General features: G+C 46.2%; 2 protein-coding genes and 1 long non-coding RNA gene across 13 annotated transcripts in view; 2 read left to right on the top strand and 1 right to left on the bottom strand.

The window, feature by feature from the left end:
• Positions 1 to 1,606, top strand: part of MTMR14 (myotubularin related protein 14) — a 46,480-nt gene extending 44,874 nt beyond the window's left edge. For all 10 annotated transcript variants that reach the window (XM_072785245.1, XM_072785242.1, XM_072785243.1 and 7 more), the window contains one exon: positions 1,002 to 1,606. In XM_072785245.1, coding sequence (XP_072641346.1) covers positions 1,002 to 1,185 — 184 coding nt within the window. In that variant the 3' untranslated portion in view covers positions 1,186 to 1,606. The remainder of the gene's footprint in view (positions 1 to 1,001) is intronic.
• Positions 1,607 to 2,676: 1,070 nt separating this feature from the next.
• On the top strand, positions 2,677 to 21,026 carry CPNE9 (copine family member 9). Its single transcript, XM_072785251.1, has 20 exons — positions 2,677 to 3,044; positions 3,578 to 3,618; positions 3,733 to 3,779; positions 3,880 to 3,983; positions 4,472 to 4,508; positions 5,008 to 5,084; positions 8,719 to 8,782; positions 8,896 to 8,999; positions 9,450 to 9,554; positions 10,927 to 10,968; positions 11,282 to 11,357; positions 11,459 to 11,512; positions 11,912 to 11,973; positions 12,702 to 12,748; positions 13,602 to 13,783; positions 14,037 to 14,164; positions 17,799 to 17,901; positions 18,486 to 18,543; positions 18,943 to 19,016; positions 20,624 to 21,026. Exons 1-20 carry the CDS (start codon positions 2,737 to 2,739, stop codon positions 20,807 to 20,809), a joined length of 1,899 nt encoding a protein of 632 aa, XP_072641352.1. The 5' UTR covers positions 2,677 to 2,736; the 3' UTR covers positions 20,810 to 21,026.
• The window catches only part of LOC140609886 (uncharacterized), a 25,216-nt gene continuing 19,094 nt past the window's right edge, over positions 16,172 to 22,293 (bottom strand). For both annotated transcript variants that reach the window (XR_012011599.1, XR_012011598.1), the window contains exon 3: positions 16,172 to 16,439. This is a non-coding gene — a long non-coding RNA (uncharacterized lncRNA). The remainder of the gene's footprint in view (positions 16,440 to 22,293) is intronic.

The raw sequence follows: 22,293 nt of genomic DNA, 5'->3' as shown, positions 1-22,293 counted from the left end.
ATTGGAGACATTGCTGTTACTTCTGACAAATTCCTGGGAGGGATCATATAGAGATTGGTCTCTTGGGGGAAATTTTGGTGTAAGTTAGTGGTCAGGGCTAGTTTTGATTTTTCAGGTGGATGGGAACATGAGGGCTCGTGTCGTATAGATCTGTGATCCCTGGAGAAAGCCCTCCAGGGAACAGTTAGGGTGAACACCATATGAATTCCTGACCTTTCCTCTGATTCCATGTCCCTCCCACCCCTAGACTGCATACCTTTTAGTCCATAGGTTGAATGTGGCTGGTACCTTAGGCCTCTTCTATTAAAGACCTTTCAAAGTGTCAAATAGCCTCATGGAATTCTTTGATAAGCCTCAGTTTTCATGCACTTCTCCTCCCTGCCATTTTTTTCACTTGTTCCCCTTCTTGACTTGTATTTCCAGGACAAGGAGAGAGGAGGGGCTTCCTGTCTTCCACCTGTGATCAGTGTCTGTAGAGGCCAGGGAACAAAAAGCAATAGAATCAGAACAGGAATCCTGCTAGCTACTTGCTTAGGGAACACAGCAAGTGAAGATGTAGCCAGAGCCTCAGGGGTTTCCAGTTGAGGACTCTGGCCTCTCTAGAACATTGACAAGAACTTCCTTGCAGGATGCTCCAGGTCCTGGCCTGAAGAAGGCTGAGGCCTTTGGTCAGCCAAAGCTTGATGCCTCATCTTGTGGTCTCTCCTTAAGTCTCAGATTTGTGCCTCAGTGCAAACCTCCCCCCTGCTCACCTTGCCCTTCCCATTAAAATATGCTGCTTCTAGGTAGGAGCAGTAACCTGAGAGCTGAGAGGAGTGGTTCTTGAGGGGAACAGGACAAGTGTTTGGGGCCTGAACCACTGGGGTAGTATGGCCACAGGACATGTGCTGGCCTGTGCTAACAAAGGCAGAAGAATAGGTAGTATGGTGTGAGGATAAGGATGTTGGATCCTGCCCCAGGGTAATACATTAATTCTCCCTCCTTTCCTTCCCCCCTCATAGGCTTGCAGCCCTAAGTGAGCGGGAGACTCGGCTGCAGGAAGTACGCTCAACTTTCTTGGCCGCATACAGTAGCACAGTGGGGCTTCGAGCAGCAGCCCCCAGTCCCTCTGGTGCCATTGGAGGCCTACTGGAGCAGTTTGTCCGTGGTGTTGGACTCCGGGGCACCAGCAGCAGCACCTTATGAAGTAGCCAGCCCACAACAATTTCCTGCTCCTCTCACCTGAGCCCTGAGTGGAATCAAAGCCATGCCTGGACAAGGGGTGCTTCAAGATAGGAGGGAAATCTTCTCACTCCTCCTTCTCCATCATGCACATGGCAGCCCCAAAGCTAAGCAGGGCTAAGGACGGGGTTCCCCAACCCCCAGCTTCCTGACTGGTGACCACCACCCCTCTTGTCATTGCCTTTCACCCACCCTAGTCTTTGTTGGGATTCCCATCAATTCTCAGAACTGTGTGGGTTTTCCCAAGTCCCTGGGGCTTGTGGGGGCTGAGACCTCATGAAAGACTCCCCTCTTCCCATTCTTGTTTCCTGGAGAGGAGGGATCCACCTGCACTGAGAATGAGACCGTTTGACACAGATCACAAAATAAAAATCTTTTTGAACAACTGCTCTCTTGCATCATTTGGTTGCTCTCTTTGTGGAGTTATTTGGAAGGTTCTTACTGTTCTTCCTTGTGCTGGAAGGGGTTGAGGTAAGGGTCAGATAAAGCAGAAAGACAACTGAAGACTGGGTTGTGTCTTTTAACATGACAGTCTCAGACAGGGACATGCAGCCACAGGCTGTCAGTGGGCCCTAGTCACCTAGGAACCTATTTATCCACACAGATTCCCAGGGCTGCCTGAAATTTAGACTTGGGGTTGCTGAGATCTTCATTTAGCTAGGAATGGGCAGGGGGTGGGGGTATCCTTCATTTTAAACAAGTTCTGCAGACAGCTCAGTCCTGGTACAGGTGACTCACAGCCCCTGCCTTATGGAGCCCTGCCTTTGGTGGAGGGATTGACTTCTGGGACTTTAAAGGCAGTAATTGGCATGGAGAGAATGGACCTGGCTGACTACCACCCTCATCTGCAGTGTGACCTAGATAGAGGAGATTGCATCCTCACAGTATGTCTGCATCTCTAACACCATGAAGTCAGAGTTCAAAGACATGGGCAGAGGGCTTTCCAGAATGCTATCACACAGTCACCATTTACTGAGTTCTGGCCCTTAACACAAAAGAGGTCATCAATATGCCTACCTGGAGGAAGGAAATAATATCAGTGAACGTTGCTTAAGTACTTTGTACAATCCCGTGAGCTACTTCATTTATGTGGATTATCTCAAAATTTTATAACACCCCAAGTAGGTGCTATTCTGGCCTTCCACTGATGAGACTGAACCACAGAGATGTTGAGTAACTTGCCCAAGGTCACACAGCTAATAAGAATAAATGTAGAACTCTTCCTATTTGGAGACCCAGGCAGAGCGGAAGTGGGAAGGGGAAGAAGCAGATTGTTCAGGGAGCAGCTCAGGAAGAGGAAACGTCCCCAAGACTCACCGGGCACCCCAAACCCTTTAGCACCGCGGACAGCTCTCAGGGTTGTGTGTGTGTGTGTGTGTGTGTGTGTGTGTGTGTGTGTGTGTGTTTTTTTTTTTTTTTTTTTTTTTGCGGGGGGAGGCGCGGGTTGCCAGAATGAAATGCGCTGGCTGGAGTTGGGGTCGGGGTTAGGTTCCCAGCCGGCTCGAGGCTGCTCCAATGGGGCGGGGGCCACCCGCAGGGCCGGGCGGGGCTAGGTTACCATCTGGAGTCGCTGCTGCCGGCGGCGGCCACAGTCAAGGCTCCATCGGCGGGAGTGCGAGCAGGGCTGGAGGGAGTGCAGCCGCCGCCGCCGCCGCTATCGCGGCGGCACATGGACCAGCCCCACCGCTGCCGCCGCCCCTAGCCCGGGCGGCCCCCGTCTCACAGCCTCCCGCAGCTCCGGCCACTCGACCAGCCATGTCTCTCAGCGGAGCCTCCGAACGCAGCGTCCCGGCCACCAAGATTGAAATTACCGTGTCCTGCCGGTGAGCCGCCACACTGGGGAGGGCGTAGGCGCTGCCCCTGCCCGAATCGGCAATGGGGCTTGGCGCGGACAGGAGCTAGATCCCGGGGGGAGGGAGGGGGAGAAGCATCCAGGGCCGGAAAATCTCAAATTCAGACTTAGGGGAGTCGCTGGCGGGTTCGGGGAGGGGGTTTCTTTGAACAGCTCCACCCGCAAAAGAAAGCTCAGCCTGCAGGTTCAAGGGATGGGTCATGGGGATCCAGTAGGATCTGGGCCCCAGGAGGACAAAGTTCTGGGGCTAACCCTCTTTCCTGGGCCCTTGAAGACTGTGGACGCAGAGATAACAATTCTTGAGCTGATATTTCCGGTGCTGTCCAGGGTGCTGATAACGCGGACCACCCCCCCACCTCCCCTCTCAACAACTCTCCACTCGATGTAGTAATGGGGGAGGGAGATACGATTTGAGCCCCATGCCTACCCTGGGTGCCCAATTCAGGGCAGAGTCGAGGTACTGGGCTCCAGAATGACCCACCCTCTCTCTGTTGCTTTCTCTAGGAACCTGCTGGACCTCGACACCTTCTCCAAGTCGGACCCCAGTAGGAGGCGCCAGGGATGGGAGGGGGAACTAGGGTCCTGGCGCGACTGAGGGGTGGGGAGGGGTTCGGGCCAACCCAACATCCTTCCTTCCCTGCCTCCACTCTCGCCTGCAGTGGTGGTGCTTTACACGCAGAGCCGGGCCAGCCAGGAGTGGCGAGAGGTGAGTCTGAGAGCCCTCTCCCAGCCAAGGGCTGCCCTCCCCTCCCCCATTATCACCTGCTCCCTTGCAGGCCCCTTCTGACTCTCCGCCCCCTATCCAGTTCGGAAGGACAGAGGTGATCGACAACACCCTGAACCCAGACTTTGTGCGCAAATTCGTCCTGGACTACTTCTTTGAGGAAAAGCAAAACCTTCGCTTCGATGTGTGAGCCCCGCCCAGAATCCTGGGTTGGACCGCCCCCGCCCCCCCACCAGGATCCAAGCAAAATTCTGGCAGGCTCCTCCCCAGCCCGGCCTCCCAGCCTAGCTTCTCCACCAGGCCGTTTGGTTCCAATCTAAAGGCCTCCACTCTAGTCTTAGCTCCGTCCCCAAGTCCAGCTTGGCCCTGCCCTTAGATGAGATCCAATCCAGTTCATTCCCCAGACATAGTAGGGCCCAAAGCTTTGCACTCTAATTTAGCTCAGGCTCCATCTAGGTCCCGGCCCCTGACATGACCCCATCCCCAACAGGCCCCAGACTTGGCCTCATCCCTGATTGCAATCCTAACTCCTGCCCTAAAGGAGATCCTAATTGAATCTGGATCCAAGTCTACCCCTCCCTCTACCCACAATTTTAACCAGGATTCAAAACCCAAAACCTTTTCCAGGCTGTCCCTGCCAGCCCCACCTTATGCTGATTCCACTCTCTTCCCAGATACAACGTTGACTCCAAAACCAACATCTCCAAACCGGTGAGCGAGCGTCCCCTCGCGGGCTGGTCAGGCACACAGGAGGCGCTCAGTGTTAACCAACCTTCCTTAGTACCCTCCTACCCCTCCACCCCAACTCTACCTTCTTGGGTCCAAACCTACCCTCCCAGCCCTCCTCTCCTGCTCCTGACTCTTGGTTTCCCAACCTTGTCTTTTACTCACTGTTCCTCTTCCTTCTCGGCCCCCTCTGGGACACACAGAAGGTGAGGCTGAACAGGGCTGGCTTTGGGATGGTGGGGTGTGGAATGGAAGGTGAGGTGTGGGATGGCATTGTGGAGAGCAGCTTAAACTGACAGCAGGACCAAGAAGCCGAATTGGTCTGGGGACCCCTTGCCCCTCCTTTAAAGCACAGGCAGGGCGATGCTTCTAGCATTCAGCCACCGTGGAATACAGTGGTTGGTGCAGCAGTATCGCCAGGGCTGGGCTGGGACTCTGCATCCCCAGCCCCTCCTGGCCTTCCTGACTCCATGTCCTGGTGCAGGATTTCCTGGGACAAGCATTCCTGGCACTGGGAGAGGTGATTGGCGGTCAGGGCAGCCGTGTAGAGCGACCCCTCACGTGAGCTGAACAAGAAGGGGTGCTGGGGAAGGGTGGGTGCCTCCAAATTCTCCTCCCAAAGATACTGTTGATCCAATAGCAGTGAAGCCTGGGACTCCCCCTACTCAGGAGCCTTCAATGGTTCCTATCACCCTCCCAGGAAAGACCAATATCTAGGGCTCCATTCAAGTCAGTCTCAGGCCTGATATGTCTTGTCTTGTCCTCTCTCTCTCCTCTCTCTCTCTCTCTCACCTCACTCTTTTTCTAAGTCTGATTCTATCCTTAAGGTCCATTTCTAAGCTTTTCCTCCAGAAAGCTTCCCCTCACTAAATCAAGACCCCTGGGATTTCCATTACATTCACTCACTAAATATTTATTAGCATATTTTGTATAGCATACCCTGTGCTAGGCACCAGGGACTCATCCATTCCATAAATACTACTGGGCATGTACTCTATGTCAGCCACTGTTCAAGGGGCTTGGGTTGTAATGATGAATATAACAAAGGTTTCTGCCCTCAGGGAGCTTATACTATAAAAGGAGGGGGATGAGAAACTGTAAAAATAGACATGATAAATAAGTAAATTATATATTAGAAGACATTAAGTACTATGGGAAAAAGGCAAAGTAGAGCAGAATTAGGAGGATTGGAAATGCTGGATGGGTGGGACTTGTATTACTCAGCAGAGTGATTGAGTAGGCTTTATGGAGAGGTAACTTCAGAGCAATGACCTGAAGGAAGTAAGGAAGTGAGCCATGTAAATATCTGGAGGTGGAATGTTCTAGGCAGAAGAAGCTGCCAGTACAAAAGTCTGATATGTTCAAATAGCAGCAAAGAGGCCAGTGTGGTTATAGCCAAGTGAGCAAAGAGGAAGAATTAGGAGATGAGATTGAAGAGTTAACAGTTTAGTGTCTTGTAGCCACTGTAAGGACTTTAGCTTTTACTCTGAGTTAGGAATCGCTGGAAGGCTCTGAAGACACAAGTGACATGATATGACTATGTTTTCAAATAATGATGATGGCTGCTGGATTGAGAATAAACTTTGAGTGGACGAAGACAGTAGCAGGGATCCCATTGAGAGGCTATTACAGTAATCCAAGGTGATAGCAGTGAAGGAGAGTAGTGGTCAGATCTGGTTATAACTTGAAAGTGTAGCCAACAGATCCCTGGCAGGTTGAATATAGACATGAGAGGAAAAGAGGAATCAAGGATGACACCAAGCCTTTTGGCCTGAACACCTGGAAGGAGGGAGTTGCCATGAGATGGTTAAAAAAAAAGTGAGTGAGAAGTACATTGCAGGGGGATTTAATCAGGAGTTCAGTCTGACTCCTGTCAAATTTGATAGTTTTTATTAGACATCCTAGCAGATATGTCAAATAGGTAATACAATGCATGAGTTGTAGATGCTCTTTCAGACCAAGAGACTAGATGAAATCACCCAGGGAATGAGCAGAGAAAGAAAAGACCAAGCACCGAGATTCCATGAGTTAGAACTAGAAAAGGAGACTGAGAAGGAGCATTAATGAAGTAGGAGGAGGACCAACAGAAGGGGTGTTGTCCTGGAGGCAAAGTGAAGGTTGTGTATTGAGGAGAGAGTGACCAGCCATGTCATATGCTGCTGCAGATCTGAAGTTCTGAAGAAAGAGGTAGGGGTGACAGCCTGGTTGGAGAGGTTTAGAAGAGAATGGAAGAGAGGAATGAAAGTCAAGAAATCTTTCATGGGGTTTTGCTGCATAGAGAAGAGAAAAGGAGGGGTGGTTAGGGAAGAAAGTGAGGTCAGAATAGGTTTGCATTTTTTAACATGAGAAAAATTATAGCACATTTGTATGTTAAGGGGAATGACCCAGTAGAAACTGAAAAATTGACATAAAAAAAAGAGAATTGCTGGAATAATGTCCATGTACAGGCAAGAGGGTGTAGAATGTAGCACACAGTAGAGGGATAAATAGGCACACGGATAGTCATTTATAGCAACAGTTGCGTGGGTGAAGATACTGGAGGCAAGGTAGGTGTGGTGGTAGGTCTGTGGACATTCTCTTCTGGTTGCTTCAGTTTTGTCAGTGAAGTAGGAAACAAGGTCATTGGCTGAGTGAGGATGGGGGAGGAGGCTTTCTGAGTTTGGGGAGAGAGGAGGAGTGAAACTGCCATCTAGCAGAACTGGAGAGTGAAGTATGGATAAAGACCCTCTTGAGGTTTATGGTCATGCATTTAAAATGAGACCAAGTAGGGGCACCTGCCTGGCTCAGTCAGTAGAGCATGTATGTGACTCTTGATCTCAGGGTTGTGAGTTTGAGCCCCACAGTGGGTTTAGAGATGACTTAAGATAAATATTTTAAAAATGTAAAAAAAAAAAAAAGTGAGACCAGTTAACAAGATTGTGTGTTTTCCTCTGGCCATATTCAGTTGCACAGGTGCAGTATGGATTGGGCAGAGAATTGGATTTAACTGGGGCTGTGGTTCTTCCAAATAAGGGCAATGGATAAGGGGTAGGATGCAAGGGACTGATTATTATAATCATTGACTAGAATTCACACTGGGTAAGGAGGTGAGGGAAAACATTAAGGAGGCAAAGAAAAGAGAGAAAGCAGTAAGATCAGAGACTTGGTCCTAGATGTGCAGGTGAAGTGTCCCTAAAGTCCTCACACTCTTTTTAAAGCACAAAGAGTTAAAAATTGAGGGAGCCAAATAAATGGTTCAACATTCAAGTTAACGATAGGAAAAAAAATCACATAGTAAGTTGGAGACAGGATTTGAGCCCAGAACACTCCTGACCTAGCATTCTCTCTGCCACACTTGGGATCACTTTGGGGTCAGGGTTCACAGGCCCTATCAGCAAGGTCCCTGACCACTTGGAGACCCAAGGCAAGGCATGTTGAGGATGGGTGTCCTACTATGTACCCTTCAAATACATGAAAGTGTCCCTTCTTGAGTCAGAAGGGGCTTGAGTCATAAGGCTTCCCTCATCTTTTTTATTTCACTCTTCACATTTCATTTCACTCTTCAGAAAGTACAGCATCTTTAATCTAACAAAACAGCCTTTTGCCCTGGGTCTGGATAGAAATTCTTCTCCCACATTCAGGCCCGCTACATCACACTCAACGTGCCTATCGGCTTTGACATCTCACCTCCTTCTGGAAGCTCTCTGAGGGCAGTCTAGCAGAACTGGAGAGTGCCAACTGGCCAATTCATACCTAGCACAGTGCCTGACATATAGTAGATACCAAGGTCTGCTTTGAGAAATTTAGCCACCTTCTTATCAATAAAGCTTTCCAATTGCTTGTCCTTCCATGCACTCATTCAGGTCTTTTCACAGCCCCGAGACGCGGGCATGATTCCCATTTCATAGTAGAGGAAACTAGGACCCAAAAAAAGAGGAAATAACTTACTCAGGACTTTAAATCCTATGTCTTTCCCAAGCTACCATTATAACACATCCACCTAAGCCAGATTAGCCCCTTCCTTTCAGACGACAGACCCCTTCCCTATTAAAGTCAGGCCCTTCCCCGCAAGGAACCATACAGGACAAAAAGGGATACATTTAGAGGACTGCCAGTAAATGGCATATTTAATTCGCCCACCTAATCCCAGATCGGCTACCCCAATCTCCATTGCCTTCTCTCCCTCCCCTCACAAAGAGGCTTTTTCTGCTTCCAGGGGTGTACCAGGAAAGAAGTGTGGGACCATATTGCTGACTGCAGAGGAGCTTAGCAATTGTCGGGTCAGTAAGGCCATATGCTGGACCCACAGGCTCCCTTCTCTCCCAAACTTCCTTTAGTGGACTGTTTGACACTATGAACAATTTGGATGTCAACAGCCAAACTTCATCCCTAGGACATTGCCACCATGCAACTGTGTGCAAACAAGCTGGACAAGAAGGATTTCTTTGGGAAGTCAGACCCCTTCCTTGTGTTCTATAGAAGCAATGAGGATGGCACGTGAGTCAAAGTCTTCTCCAGCGGCACCCACCCCTGCTCTGCTGTGACCATGGGCCCATTAGGGCTCTTAGGCTGGATGTGGGGCATCTTAGACTCTACCAAGACCTGAGCTCTGAATTCACTCAAAGCAGCACACAATATGTGTTTAACGAGTGGATAGGGGCACCTGGGTAACTCAGTGGTTGAGCGTCTGCCTTCTGCTTGGGTCATGATTCCAGGGTCCTGGGATCAAGTCCCACATCAGGCTCCCCACAGGAAGCCTGCTTCTCCCTCTGCCTATGTCTCCACCTCTCTCTCTGTGTCTCTCATGAATAAATAAATTTTTAAAATCTTAGGAAAAAAAAAAAAAGACAAGCAGGGAGATCCCAGGAATGTCCAAGAGGATGAGGCTCTGTCTCTGGGCTCAGTCCTATCACCAAGGCAGGTTCCAGTCCTCTTGCTCCTCTCCAGGTTCACCATCTGCCACAAGACGGAAGTTGTGAAAAATACACTGAATCCTGTGTGGCAACCCTTCAGCATCCCTGTGCGGGCACTGTGCAATGGAGACTATGACAGGTCTGTTTCGGTGTAAGCTAGGGAGTAAGGGAACAAGGGTATAAGAATGGGATCCCTGGGCCACAGAATGATGGCAAAAGTGTCACAATAGTTTTGGAGGATCCTGCTTGGTGAGGCAGAGTTTTGGGCATGGAGATAGGTAGATGGGGAAGCAAATGGATGGCCACATAGATGGACAGGAGGATGTATAGGTGGAAGGGTAGATGAAAGGGTAAATGAACAAATGAATAAACAGATACATGGATATAGGGCAGATGGATGGATATGCTGATGGACGGGTATATAAGAGGACTGGGGGGTGGGTAGAAGCAGATATGAATGAATGGGTAAAAGATAAATGGATAAGTGGACTGATCATTAAATGGAGAGATGATGGATGGATTAATGGATGAATGAATAGATGGATGGGTATATGAGAGACTGTTAGATAGCTGGAGAGGCAGAGGGATGATTGAAAAAGTAGGAGGATAAATAGGTAGAGCAAAAGGTAGATTGGTAAATGGATGGCAGATGGATGGAAGGACCAGTAGATGAATTAGCTGATTAATGAGTGTAAAGTAGATGGATAGGCTGACCATATGAAGTAATAAATGGACAATATGAAGACAGGTGAGTGGGTCAAAAGATGGATGGGCACATAAATTGATAGTTATGTAGATGAATAGATGATCATATGGACAGATGCGATCATTGGGTGTTTGGTTAGACAGAGGAATGGACAAATGGATGCCTACATACATCAGTAAGTCAGTGAATGCCTGGATGTATAGTTAGATGGGTAGATAAAGATTGGGATTAATAGGTAATTAGATTAGCAAATGTATGGGTAGGTGGGTGGCTAGATGGATAGTTGTATGGACTGCAACATAGATATATGGTCATATAGGAAGACTTAGGCATAGTAGTTAAGAACAAAGTCTTTGGAACCAGGATGTCTGAGTTTAAATATCAGCTCAATCACTTACTAGCTATGGTCCTTAGTCAAGTTACTAGGTTTTTTTGTACTTCAGTTTCCTTATTAAAAAAAAAAAAAGAATAATAGTACTTACTTTATAGGATGGTTGTTAAATCAAAGGAGTCAAACTATGAAAGTGCTGGTAACAATGCCTAGAATATAGTAAGACTCAACAAATAGTAAAGAATAGTAATAGTGGTGTAAACAGCAATAGAAGAAATAACAGAAGTGGCAGCAGACAGTTGGGTATGTGCATGGACTGATGAATGAATAAATAGGATGGATGGGGTGTTGGGAGGAAGACTGAAGGAAAAACAGATGGGTGTATGGGAGGATGATTTGTGTATTGTTAAGTAGGTGATGGTGTTTCTAGGATTTATCATACACACTAGCCTGTGTTTATCTCCTGCATTTCAGGACAGTGAAGATTGATGTATATGACTGGGACCGGGATGGAAGGTAGAATTGCCCCACATAGTACTGTCTTCTCTTGTAGTTAATCCAAACAGCTTCCTATAATGCACAGCACATTCACTAGGAACCCAAAGTGGCCTTAGGAGTCAGGAAGGGTGATAACAGATGCCAGGACCTTGAGTACAACTGATCCTCTTGGTTGCATCTTCCCTTTTTCCCTCTCGGCCTTTCTTCTGGGCCCAACTCTAGTGCCCTGCAGCCCAAGTAGAGGCAGGGGATAGTGGGAACAAAAGACTAGTTTCAGGGATGGCTCCACCCAACAGTAGCTGCTGCTCACTCACCCCTGGCCTCGCTGCAGCCATGACTTCATCGGTGAGTTCACCACCAGCTACCGGGAGCTGAGCAAGGCCCAGAACCAGTTCACAGTGTATGAGGTGAGAACTCCAGCCCTGTTCAGGTTGCCCAGGCCCTCCATCCCAATGTGCTCAGTCTGTAGCTCCCATCCTGTTTCCCACCATCACTGTTATCTTCTTAGGTACTTAACCCTCGGAAGAAATGTAAGAAGAAGAAATATGTCAACTCGGGAACTGTGAGTGCTCCCTGGAGCTTTGGCCCTCCTTAGATTCTTCTGTTTCTATTCCCAATGACATAATATGACAAATGTAGGGAGTACAGGAAGGCTTGTGGGCACAGATTACTCAGATATAGTAATGTTGGGCACAAAGTAGCTCCATTTAAGTCTCTTTTGTTTTCTCACCTGAGGAAAATTGTTTGATCTTTGCTGCTTTGACAATTTTTTTTTAAACTTAAGTTGTATTTCCCAATTCAATACACTTTTGGAAATTGAGATCTGTTTCTGACAGCTTCCTCTGTTTTGCCCTTTCAGAAATTAGACAGGGTTGGGAATATGGGGTGGAATCATGTGCCTCCCTGCTCTGCCACCCAACTGTCCTTTCCAAAGTAGCAGGGCTGCCTCTCTGTCCCACAGGTGACGCTGCTCTCCTTCTCTGTGGACTCTGAATTCACTTTTGTTGATTACATCAAGGGAGGGTGAGTCACAAGCCAGGTTCTGGGATAAAAGCCCAGCATTGAATTACTTCCCATTCTAAGCCTCAGTTTTCTTATTTATGAATGATTAGGGTCCATGGAGATAAACTTTTAAACACTTAGCAAATTTTAAAGTGCTCTGTAAAATGCATAGTATTGCCCATCTTAGTTCTCTTCATGGAGCTGCCTTTTATCCCTAGCTTCCAGTCCCCCTATGGGAAGATGCCAGACCAATGGTCTTCAAAGATGGATCCAGTAACCTAACTGGAGTCCAGATAAAAATCATGGCCAGGCAAGAGGGAGAGGCCAAGAGAGAGGGAAAACCCATGCAGACAAAGGAGACATTCCACTTGGTTCACTAGTGGTGGGCAGACCTCTAGGTAAAGTACTTTGCTTCTCTGAAGCTTACTTTTCTCCTATGAGAAATGGAGATGTTAATTACTACTTCAGGGCTATAGTAAGATTTAAGTTAAATGACATAAATTACATACATTTGTCACACAGTAGGCATTTAATTCTGCTACCCAGAGTGTTCTCCATGGACCACCAACATCTGCATCATCTGAGAGTTTGTTAGAAATGTAGACTTTCAGGCTCTACCCAGACCATCCAGATCAGAATCTGCATTTTAATACTATCACTAGGTGATTCGTTTCTATACCAGTGTTTGAGAAATCCTGGTATAATAAATATTGGTCTCTCACTTCTCAATCCATCTACTTCCCCAACAGGACACAGCTGAACTTCACAGTAGCCATTGACTTCACAGCTTCTAATGGTGAGGCGTGGATGGGGGAATGGGATATGGAGGAATTTTAAGTAATGCAGTAGGGATTGGCCTGGATTCTGACCTGGGGATAAAGGTTTACCTACTCAGTAATCCCAGGCTTGAGGCAAAGTCCAGCCAGGCTCGTACTGGGACAGTTTTGGGGAGAGTTTATTGGACATAACGGGAGTCAGAGGGTACAAGAAAATAGGTGGGTAAATGAATCAAAAAAACGTTGAAAGGAGAGATACCTCAAGAAGTGGATGAGTAAACGAATGGATGGGAAATAATAGGGGTACAAAGAGAGATGAAGAGGTAAGTGAGTGAGTATTGACTGGGTGGGTAAATAGATGAACAAACCAAGTGATATATGGGTTAGTGAGTACAATAGGTTGGACAGGTAGATGAATGAATAGGTGGACAAATAGACATATGTTCAAACTGAAAAATAACAGGTAAGTAGATAGGATAATTAAATGAGTGGATAGGTGGATGAAGTCCATATGAAGACAGGATGAATGGAAATGAATAGGAATGATGGATGGGTGGTAGTTGGGTGGATACTGGATAAGAGAATGAAGAGGCAGATGGATAGAAATGGATGGGTAGACTGAAAGATGTATTTATGTCCAGTGGATGGGAAAAATGGATATGTGGATAAGTGTATAAATTGATGGATAGATACAGGGGTTGGTGGATGGGTAGAGGGATTAATTAAACATATGGATGATTGGGCAAAATAATGAGGGAGTATGTGGTTAAAGAGTTGGTGAATGGATAAGTGGTTGGAGGTATACAAGGCTGGACAGGTGAATAGATAAATGATCAAGGTGACCATGAGGCTGGGGGTCTTGTGTCCCTACAGGGAATCCTCTGCAGCCCACCTCCCTGCACTACATGAGCCCCTACCAACTCAGCGCCTATGCCATGGCCCTCAAGGCAGTGGGAGAAATCATCCAGGACTATGACAGTGACAAGCTCTTCCCAGCCTATGGCTTTGGGGCCAAACTGCCTCCAGAGGGACGGATCTCCCACCAGTTCCCCCTGGTATAGTATAGGCCAGAGCCTACAATCCATGCCCTGGCATCTGGCCCACTCAAGTTGGTGAATTTCTCCTCAGGGTCAAGTACCTGCAGAGAACCAGGAAACAATGAGAGGGTAGCAGAGCAGAGAGGGGAGCAGGGCTGGAGTTTGGAGGGGAACATGAGAGAGAGAAATGCAGAAAAGGAATAAGCTGGGATCAGAGCACTCCTGGGTATATCCTGCCTGGCTCAGCCCAGCAAGGCCTCCTCCCTGACAGAACAACAACGATGAGGATCCCAACTGTGCAGGCATTGATGGTGTGTTGGAGAGCTACTTTCAGAGTCTGCGCACAGTGCAGCTCTATGGGCCCACCTACTTTGCTCCTGTCATCAACCAGGTGGCCAGGTAAGGGAACTGGGTGGGGGCCAGGGGAAATGAGGGGACACAGACAGGGGACTGATTTCCCAAGGATAGTCAAGACCACTCTTTTTTTTTTTTTTTCTTTTTTTTTTTAGTCAAGACCACTCTTGAGTGAACCTGGGCTTTAGGGAAAGGGTAAAATTTTCAGTGTTGGCCAAGCTCTGCTATAAAGAGATAAATGCCTTATTCTGAGGTAAAGAAGGTGTCAACAAACTACCCCAACCCCACTCTCTGGGAACAACAATTCAGGTCTCAAGTTTGGGGAAAAGAGACATAGTCCTATAGCACAATGGTTAAGGCACAAGCTTTCACATCAGACCTGGATCCACCACTCACTAACCATGTGACCAACCTTAAGCAAGTTAGCCTCTCTAAATCCTCATTCTATCCCTATAAATAAGTATAATAATGGATAACAATAGCATTTCTTTATAGGGTTACTGGGAGGTTAAAATTAGATAACAAAGTAAGAATAATTAGCACAGTGTCTGGCCCATAGTAAGTTGTCAATAAATGGTAGATTAAAAAACAGGAAAGTAACTTCCAAAAATAGAAGAGTAACTCCAGGGGTGCCTGGATGGCTCAGTCAGAAGAGTGTGAGATTCTTGATCTCAGAGTTGTGAGTTCAAGCCCCACGTTGGGTGTAGAGATTACTTAAATGAGTAAAATAAGTAAAAACTTAAAAAAAAAACCCTCCAAATTTTCAGAATAAAAAAAAAAACAAGATCACATATCAAATCACTTTCTAAAATGCAAATAAAATAAAATGACAGAACTAAAATGAAACATATATCATCAAGCATAAATTGGATAAGTTCACCTATTAAAAGAAAAAGATTCTCTGATTGAATAAAAAAATAAGTAAACCCTATAATATGCTGAATAGAAAAGAACTAGCTAAAACAAAGTACCTCAGAAAGCTTGAAAGTAAAAAAGATAAAATTTTTAAAAAGAATATAAATGGAAAGATTTCAGGGAGATTAATATGCCTATAGATTTCCCTTTTCCCTAAAAACAATGGTTTATGTAATTCATAATGAAGATAATAGTTTCTTTCAATTATGAAAGTAACCCAACATTGCTGTAGAAAATTTCAAGGATGGAGAAATGAAATAAGAAATCACTCAGGATACTGCTCATGGAAATATGGATGTATATACAGTTCTTGACAGTTTTTTCCTTATGAATCCATAATTGTAGTCAAATTACATTGCAGGAGCATCTGGCTGGCTCAGTCAGAAGAGCATGAGACTCTTGGCCTCAGGGTCGTGAGCTCAAGCCTCACACTGGGTGTAGAGATTACTAAAACAACAACAACAACAACAACAAAATTAATTTAAAAAAATTACATGTAGGGGTTCACTACTGATTTTTTCACTTAATACTGGAGACTGAGCATATTTTTGTTGTTATTAAACAGATTTCTTACTATTATCTTAGTTCATTCATTCATTCATTGAATAAACATTCAATAAAGAGGCAATGTAGTATGAATGTGGGCTGTGGAGCCAGACTGGCTAAGTTGATACACCCGCTCTACCACTCCCTAGTTGTGTGACTTTGAGCAAGACCCTGAACCTCTCTATGCCTGTTTCCTCAATTGTAAAATGAAAATAATAATAGCAATACCATAGGGTTGTTGTGAGGGCTAACTAAGTTAATATATGTCAAGCACCTAGTGCCTGCTACATCATAACTGCTATAAGTGTCAGCTATTACTGTTACTATTATTATCATTATTACTATTCAAAGGGCATCTGCTGTATGCTCAGTTCTCTGCTGGGGCACTGGAGACTCATAGATGAATCAGATCTAGTCTCTGCCCTTGGGAGCTCCCGCCCTGATGCAGGAGACAGAAATATAAATAAATCATTACTTTCCGTAGGCCAGAGCTTCCCAGACTTTTCCAGCAAGTTGCCTGTTGGCAAAGGCAAGCAATTGCTTCCCCCAGGGAAATCTTAGGGGCACAGCTGAAAGCAACCAGGCTGAAAATGTCTTTGAAGGCACCATATTTATCTTAAAAATTCATGCAAATTTTACATTCTCCTCACGTTGTGTCCATGTTTGCTTTACTTTGGAGGGGGAAAAAGGTGTTTTAAATATACTTAGAGTCATCTAGCTTTATCCACCAGGTCATATAGTAGAATGGATGCTCCAGGTATCCTGTGACCTTGGGTCTCCACAGACACACATGCTGGTACCCTCATGGGTGTGAAAACCCATGTGGAAGGGCTGACAGCCAATCCTGGAGGGCAGTATCCTAGAAGGCAGAAGGAGAGGAGAGGAGGGTATAACTTAGTCTGAGAGACCCAAGGCAGCCTAACTTTTGGAGAGGACTGCAGGGCAAGTTGGACTTTATCAGAGAAAGAGATGCAGAGTAGGCCTGGCAGAAGGAAAAGCATGTGAAAAGTACAGAACCATAAAGGGGCAAGCTCAGGAAACAGTAACAGTATATTATGGACAGAATGTACAATGTGTATGGAGGAGTATCCAAAGAACAGGCCAGGAATGGAGAGTGAAGGAATCAAGAGTTCAGGCTTCAGGCTTAGCTGGGTTCTCTTACTGAGCACTAGAAAAGTAGCTCAGGTGAACAAGGAACCAAACATTTACTTCTACTTACCTTAATTAATTTAAATTTCAATGGTCACATGTGGCCAGGGGCTGCCTTATTGGATAGTGCAGCTCTGTCCTTTCCAACCCACTAAGGGCCTAAGACTGGGAGTCAGGAGACCAGGGTGTACCATGACCTTTGTGCTCTCTGAAGGTCACATTTTCCTTATATGTAAAATAAGGGGACTGGACTCAATGACTTCTGAAGTCCTTTTCAGATGGAAAAGTCTTGGATTCAAAGATTGATGGTGAGAGAAGGAAAAGGAGTAGCAATTAGACTGGCTAAGGACTCAGCAGCATAGGCAATGGGAGATGGCCAGCAGAGAGGAAAAGGAACACAGAAGGAAAGGAGGCCTTTAGCTTTTGGTCTTGCTCATGTATAAAAAACAAAATCTTTCCAGGGGCTGTCAGAGCCCTGTGTGATCTGGCCCCTGCCCCATCTCAGCCCCATGGTCCACTTTGCTTCCCTCATTTTCTGGGCTCCAGACACATTGGGCTTCCTCCAGTCCCATCACAGGGCCCTTGTTTGTGCTGCTCCCTTTGCCCGGAATGATCCTCCCCTTGGTTTAGCTTCTCCTTCAACCTCAAACATTGTTTCCTTAAAGAAGCCTGCATTGACCTGCTGGACCATGTCAGGATCCTCTACTAGACACTGTCATACCAGTGTCCCTTTCCATCACAGTACTCATCAAAAGAGTAATTATACCTATTTCTGTGATTTGGGGGTTAATTGTCTTTCCTCGAGAGGGCTGGGATGAATTTGTTTTTTTCTCATTGTGTACTTCTAGTGCCTACTATAACACAGTACCTACCATAATAGGTTCTCCATAAATGTTACTGGAGGATGTCAGGCAGGGGCAGGCATCCAGGTTTGGGAAAGAAGCATGAGCTTCAGAAACCTGAATCCCTGTCCACTGCTTATAAACTGACTATGGAAGCTTTAGGGGTAGGGTGTTCCCTTGGCTTCTCTGAGCTTTCAGCTGAATTCTGATCTTGGACTCTTAACCAGGGCGGCAGCCAAGATCTCTGATGGTTCCCAGTACTATGTTCTGCTCATCATCACTGATGGGGTCATCTCTGACATGACACAGACCAAGGAGGCCATTGTCAGTGTGAGTCTAAAGAGGTGGTCTTGGCATAGAGGGGCACTATTAACAACTGTGAAGGGCTTGAGATTTTACCCTACTTGCAAGCTAACAAATTAGCCTACCAGTCTCATGGATGCTGGCAGAAGACACAAGACTCCTGGATTGGAGACAAAGGACTTTGTTATTCTCAGCAATTCTTAGTAGCTTGATTATCAGCATTTTCTCTGATTCTAAGTCTCAGTTTCCAAAAGATGATGTGAAGAGGGTCAAATGATACCTGAATCCATAGTGGGATGTATTATAGATCAGAAACTCTGAACTTAGGATATCTGAATCTTTTATAATGGGCAATAAGCATGCCCACCCTTTATTCCAGTGTGAGATACTTTATTAAGCAAACCTGACCTTTGCTCCAAAGGAAGATACTCTATCTTTCAAGGCTATTTGATATGCAGACATCCTTGAAAAGATATTCTGGAACAAAGGGAATCAGTGCCTCTGCTTGCAAGATGTACAGAAACATGATACATGCACAGAGAATTGTCCCCAACAGTTACCTCCATTGTTATGACTGCTCACCCCTACCATTCAACCTCTTTCCCTCACAGGCCTCCTCACTGCCTATGTCTATCATTATTGTTGGTGTGGGACCAGCCATGTTTGAAGGTGAGTAGGATCGGGGGTATCTGTAAATGAGACCAAGAACTGGAGAAAATAGGGGAGGATCTGGGCACCTGGGCCTGCCTCACATAAAAGATAAGATGGATGACTATATTAGGCCTTGGCCAAGTCCCAGCCCTTCTCTGAACCTATTTTCTTATTATAACCAAGGCTGTTGATATGAGTATTTCCCTCTTGGGGTTCCTGGGAGGATGGAATGCATGGGAATACATAGTAACAACTCCGTAGCAGTGCCTAAAACTTGTTAGGACTTGAATACAACCATTAAAAATTTTCACGAAAAAAAATATTTTCATGATGACTCCGAAGCGGAGCTAACAAAGAGGGGGGTTGCATGGGTTGGTGTGGGAGAGGGCAATCAGCTGAGGAGTGTCTTCTCTGCAGCAATGGAAGAACTGGATGGTGATGATGTGCGCGTGTCCTCTAGGGGACGCTATGCAGAGCGGGACATCGTTCAGGTAGACCTAACCAGGAAGAGGAAGTCATGGAGCCAAAAGGCACAGTGGGAAGGACAGGCTAAGTTGGCAGCCACTCTCCCTTACTGTCTTCTTAATCACCTACCTTTCTCCCTGTTACTCTTTCAGCAGTCCTGCATTCATTGAACAAATTCTTTTTGAGGATCAGGCAGGTTGCCGCAGCCCTAATGTATCCATAGAATAGGAGATTCCCCAAAACCCCGCCCTCTAGTGGAGGCAACCAATAATAATCACACAGCTAAACAACTCTACATTGTGATAAGTGCTCCAGAGGAACAGCAAAAGTCACTGTAAGAGCCTGTAACAGGGACCTGACTTAGTAGGGTAGTGAGGGAAGGCTTCTTATAAGGAAATGGCCTTTGAGCCGAAACCTAAAGGAAGGTTGCTCTACCTAAGTATTGCAGGTAGAGGAGTAGCATGTGCAAAGGCCCTGAGGCTCAGAAGTATTAGCTCAAACATGGAAAAGGCAAGAGGCCAGGGTGGCAGGATCCCAGTAAATGTGAAGAAGAGGGAGACAAAGCCTTGCTGATTATGATGAAGATTTGGAGTTTTGTTCTAAAGAACTGGAAAGCTCTTGAAGGATTTTATATAGGGGGCTGAGGTGGTCAGACTTTCATTTTAAGAGGAGCTCTGCTGCATGGAGAGTTGACTGCAACAGGGTGAGAGAGAAGGCAAGTAGACAGACCTGTCAGTGAGGAAGACTTTGAAGCAGTAGAGGAGAGATGACAGGAATCTGGACAGGAATGGAAGCAATGGGGATGGAGAAGAAGCAGGTTCAAAAGATTATTTTAAAAAATTTTTTACAAGAGTTGATGCTTTGATTAAATGGTGATGGGGACTGAGGAGAGCTTCATGGATGACTCTGTTTGCTAGCTTGAGCAACTGGTTGAGTGACAGTCCCATTTATTGGGAAGGGGAAACCTGGAGGAGGAACCATTTGGCAGTCAGGGCCAGAATTCAGTTGTAAACACACTGGGTTTGAGGTATCTAAGACAAGTGATATGATATGGGCAACTAAAATGTGGCTCTGGACCTTTAAAAAAAGAGGCCAGGGATGGATGTATAAATTTGGGAGTCATCAGACTACAGTTTTTAAAGTCATGGAAGTGTATGAAATCAACACAGGAAGAGAACTGAGAGAGAGAAGTGATCAGGTTTAGAAATCAGGTAGACCCAGAGGAATGGGGGTGAAGGGAAGGAGCACCCAGAAAGGAACGAGAAAATACAGAAGAGTGTGGTATGTCAAGAGCGGGATGTGTCTAGGAAGATTATGGTAAAATGTAATGAAAAGCTAAAGAAAAGTCAAGCAAGATGAGGACTGACAATTATAGCCCACTGGACTGATTTGGGAATATAGGGCTATTACATTGCTAAGAGCAGTGTCAGTACTGCGTGAAGCCAAACTGAAGTAGACTGAAGGTGAAAAGGGGGGAGGGGAGAAAGTAAATAATGGAAAGCCATCCAAGATCAGAGGAAAAAGACAGTGTGGTGTTCGGAAAGAGATGTTAAGGGTCAAAGAGGCAACCTCCTTACTGCTCCCCTTCCCATTCCTCTCTTCCCTGGCCATTATCTGATTGTGCCTGTCTCAGTTCGTCCCATTCCGAGACTATGTCGACCGGTCGGGAAACCAGGTGCTGAGTATGGCCCGACTAGCCAAGGACGTGCTGGCTGAGATTCCAGAGCAGCTGCTGTCCTATATGCGCACCAGGGATATCCAACCTCGCCCCCCACCTACTGCCAACTCCAGCCCAACCCCAGCTCCAGAACAGCCCTGAGAAGCCTACCCATTCAGTAACTAGCAGTCTGCCTGCCTGCCCACCCACTGCTTCTGCTGAAAGCCAGAGGCACCTGGAGCCACGGACCTCACTGAGAGTCCAGCTTGGAGGATCAGTGTGGGCTGATCGAGCCCTCTGTCCCCTCACCCACAGAAGGGCCTGGCACTGTCACCACCTCCCTGCCTTCATGCCAGTAATAAAGCTGATCTTTATTCCACTTGTCTCATGGTTCTTGGGAAAACAGACTGAGGGACCCAAGGGCCTGGGGCTACACCAAGAGAAATAAGCAAAAACAGCTTCAGATAAGGTTCATCCTTTCATCCATCCATCTAATCACTTCTTCACACATTCTTCAAACACTTTAAAAATGATAACTGAAGGGCACCTTGAGTGGCTCAGGTAAGCCTCTGTCTTTGGCTCAGGTCATGATCTCAGGATCCTGGGATCAAGCCCTGTATCAGGCTCCAAGCCTTGCAGGGAGTCTGCTTCTCCCCCTCTGTCTCTCAAATTAAAAAAAATTTTTTTAAACAGAAAGTTTCTTCTTTTATATATAAAAACTTTATTCATTCATAAGAGACACACAGAGAAAGCCAGAGACATAGGCAGAGGGAGAAGGAGACTGGGACCCTAATGTGGGACTTGATCCCAGGACCCCAGGATCATGACCTGAGCCAAAGGCAGACACTCAATCACTAAGCCACCCGGGTGCGCCCCAAAAAAGCTTCATAGAAGAAGAAGAAGAAGAAGAAGAAGAAGAAGAAGAAGAAGAAGAAGAAATGATAAGTAAAACTTTGAGTGTGTGCATGTTTTTTCTGAGAAGAGGCCCATAGCTTTTGCCAGGTTCTTTTTTTTTTTAAGATTTTATTTATTTATTCATGAGAGACAGAGAGAGAGAGAGAGAGAGGCACAGGCAGAGGCAGAGGGAGAAGCAGGCTCCATGCAGGGAGCCCGACGCAGGACTCGATCCCGGGACTTGATCCTGGGACTCCAGGATCACGCCCTGGGCGGAAGGCAGGTGCTAAACCGCTGAGCCACCCAGGGATCCCCCTTTTGCCAGGTTTTTAAAGGGGTTCCTGACCTCAAAAGGGGTCAGCTTTACAATGACTCTGTCTCACTCTGCTCTGATCCATTTATTCTGAATCTTTTAATGAGGATAATAAAAATAGCTAAATACTTGAGTATTCATTATATATGTAGGTGATTTATAACATGTTCTTATTTAATCCTCACTACAATTTTGTGAAGTAAGCACTATATTTTATCTCCACTTTATACACCAGGAAACTGAGGCTCAAAGAGGCTAAGCCACTTTTTGAAGAGTACTCATTAGTTTGACTCCAGATCTCAATATATTACCCAGCAAACATCTTCCTGGAGTGTCACTTTTATTAGAATGTTTTTCAGAAAATATTTATGACAACACATACGTTACAGTGGGTCGAATGCAAGGTTTGCATTAAGGTATAACAGAAGCTTCCTTTTGC

The sequence above is a fragment of the Canis lupus genome, chromosome 19 (assembly GCF_048164855.1).
Source record: "Canis lupus baileyi chromosome 19, mCanLup2.hap1, whole genome shotgun sequence".
NCBI classification, from domain to species: Eukaryota; Metazoa; Chordata; class Mammalia; order Carnivora; family Canidae; genus Canis; species Canis lupus.
This window is presented reverse-complemented; position numbering and strand designations above follow the sequence as displayed.

What these genes read in the sequence shown, in the direction of transcription:
- CPNE9 (XM_072785251.1), top strand. Translation starts at nt 2,737, where the DNA reads ATGGGGCGGGGGCCACCCGCAGGGCCGGGCGGGGCTAGGTTACCATCT. An exon ending in AAACCAACATCTCCAAACCG is followed by an intron (nt 4,509 to 5,007) that starts GTGAGCGAGCGT and finishes GTCCTGGTGCAG; the next exon opens with GATTTCCTGGGACAAGCATT. An exon ending in GGGACCAGCCATGTTTGAAG is followed by an intron (nt 18,544 to 18,942) that starts GTGAGTAGGATC and finishes TCTTCTCTGCAG; the next exon opens with CAATGGAAGAACTGGATGGT.